Source organism: Sorex araneus, chromosome 2 (assembly GCF_027595985.1).
Source record: "Sorex araneus isolate mSorAra2 chromosome 2, mSorAra2.pri, whole genome shotgun sequence".
In the NCBI taxonomy this organism is placed as follows: domain Eukaryota; kingdom Metazoa; phylum Chordata; class Mammalia; order Eulipotyphla; family Soricidae; genus Sorex; species Sorex araneus.
Window position 1 is genome coordinate 246,505,421 of NC_073303.1, and position 2,656 is coordinate 246,508,076.

The 2,656-nt window shown below is 44.1% G+C and overlaps 1 protein-coding gene across 1 annotated transcript; it reads right to left on the bottom strand.

Moving 5' to 3' along the window:
- Positions 1 to 756: 756 nt before the first annotated feature.
- On the bottom strand, positions 757 to 2,367 carry LOC101548775 (olfactory receptor 18-like; the record flags this gene model as incomplete). Its single annotated transcript, XM_004614835.2, has 2 exons — positions 1,416 to 2,367; positions 757 to 785 (listed from the first exon to the last, which is right to left on the bottom strand). Coding segments are annotated over exons 1-2 (981 nt in total), but the record flags the coding sequence as incomplete, so codon positions are not given.
- Positions 2,368 to 2,656: the final 289 nt, after the last annotated feature.

The following is a 2,656-nucleotide window of genomic DNA, read 5'->3' on the forward strand; positions in this document are numbered from 1 at the left end:
TTCAGCCCTTCTGGAAAACAAATTGGACGATTCTCAAAAAATTGGATATTGAGCTCCCATTTGACCCAGCAATACCACTGCTGGGAATATATCCCAGAGAGGCAAAAAAGTATAATCGAAACAACATCTGTACATGTATGTTCATAGCAGCACTGTTTACAATAGCCAGGATCTGGAAAAACCCGAATGCCCTAGAACGGATGACTGGTTGAGGAAACTTTGGTACATCTATACAATGGAATACTATGCAGCTGTCAGAAAAAAGGAGGTCATGAATTTTGTATTTAAGTGGATGGGCATGAAAAGTTTCATGCTGAGTGAAATGAGTCAGAGAGAGACAGACATAGAAAGACTGCACTCATCTATAGTATATAGAATAACAGAGTGGGAGACTAACACCCAAGAATTGTAGAAATAAGTACCAGGAGGTTGACTCCATGGCTTGGAGGCTGGCTTCACATTCTGGGGAAAGGGCAACTCAGAGAAGGGATCACCAACTATAATGTAGTCGAAGGCCATGTGGGGGAAGGGAGTTGCGGGCTGAATGAGGGCTAGAGACTGAGCACAGTGGCCACTCAACACCTTTATTGCAAACCACAACAGTTAATTAGAGAGAGAGAACAGAAGGGAATGCCCTGCCACAGTGGCAGGGTGGGGTGGGGGGAGATGGGATTGGGGAGGGTGGGAGGGATGCTGGGTTTACTGGTGGTGGAGAATGGGCACTGGTGAAGGGATGGGTTCCCGAACTTTGTATGAGGGAAGCATAAGCACAAAAGTGTATAAATCTGTAAATGTGCCCTCACAGTGATTCACTAATTAAAAATAAATTAATAAATTAAAAAAAAACGTAAAAAAAATTTTGGGTCACACCCAGCAATGCACAGGGGTTACTCCTGGATCATGCACTCAGAAATTACTCCTGGCAGTGCTTGGGATGCTGGCAATCAAACTTGTGTCGGCCGTGTGCAAGGCAAATGCCCTACCCACTGTGCTATCGCTCCATCCCTGTATCAGTATTTTTGGTGAGAGTAAAGGCACATAAAAATAGACCCATGTCTTTAAAATATGACCCATGACTTTAAAAATAGCTGATAACAATGTCATACCTTTTATTTATGTTTTAAAAGACAATTCTGCATTTCAGAAGGTGTCTAGTAGATTCTGAGGGAGGAAAGATTTCAGTAGGGCAGTAGCATTGATAATAGATATGTTTTCATAATCTTACCTGACAACTACACATGATTAGCCATCATAAGCAATTTTTCAAATTTCAGATAGGATGAAAGGAGCTATTACAGAGTCACAAAATTAGTGACAAGGAGTCCTGATTACTGATTTCAGATGGTTAAGTTTTTAATTGTTGTACTTCTGTGATCAAAAAGAGAAAGACTAGCATTAAGATTCAGGTCTTCTACTGAGAAGCTTCTGGAAAGCCCTCTTGATGTCCTTGTTTCTCAGGCTGTAGATGAAGGGGTTCAGCATGGGGACAATTGTTGTGTAGACCACAGAAGACACTGCCCCCTTCCTGGGGGACTGGGAGACAGCAGAGCTGAGGTACACCCCAATGCCGGTTCCATAAAATAAGCAAACAACGGACAGGTGAGAGCCACAGGTGGAGAAGGCTTTGGACCTCACACCTGTGGATGAGACTCTCAAAACAGAGAACGCAATTCTGGAATAAGAGTACAGGATCCCCGAGACCGGAACTCCTGCAAAAATAGCAGCAATAAAATACATTAATAGGTTATCAGTGGAGGTGTCCCCACAGGACAGCCTGAGGAGTTGAGGAATGTCACAGAAGAAATGAGGAATTTCCACGTGGGAGCAGAAGGTGAGCTGTGATATCATCAGGCAATGCAGCTGGGACTCCATCAGACTGATGCAAACAGACAGCAGAAGCAGCCAGCTACAAAAGCGGGGGTTCATGATGACGGGGTAGTGTAGGGGGTGGCAGATGGCCACAAAGCGATCATACGCCATCACAGCTAGAATGGCACTGTCCAAACAAGCAAAAACATAAAAAAATGACAACTGCACCAGACAGCCTGCATGGGAGATGGCTTTGCTCTGAATGTGAATGTCCCAAATCATCTTTGGCACTGTGGAGGAGGTAAAGCCAATGTCAGCGGTGGACAGGATGGAAAGGAAGAAATACATGGGCGTGTGCAGGTGGGGGTCAGAGCTGACGGCCAGGATGATGAGCAGGTTCCCTGTGATGGTGACCAGGTACATGGACAGGAAGAGGCAGAAGAGGACAGACTGGACTTGTGGGTCATCGGAGAGCCCCAGGAGGAGGAATTCCACAATCCCTGTTCCATTGTGTGGGTCCACAGAGCAGAGACACCTTTTGGGGGAAAACATGAGCATGGGTTCAGGTATATAATTTCTCCTCACTATCTATATCTTGGTTCAAGCAACACAGAAATACCTTATCAAAACTTAAGTCCTCAGCGTGTTTTGCATTATTTACTGGTTGGGACAAACATTCTCTTATAAGTCTTCTTCTTTGACTTTAACTCCGTATTTCTGAGGTTTTGTAATTTAAGAAAAACTGAGCTAAGTGCTTGTGTCAAAAGAATATGTTAAAGATTCTGAATATCTGAAGTTGTACTCAGATTTGTGCCATCTGTGAAAGTAAGCAAAATTGGGGCCAGAT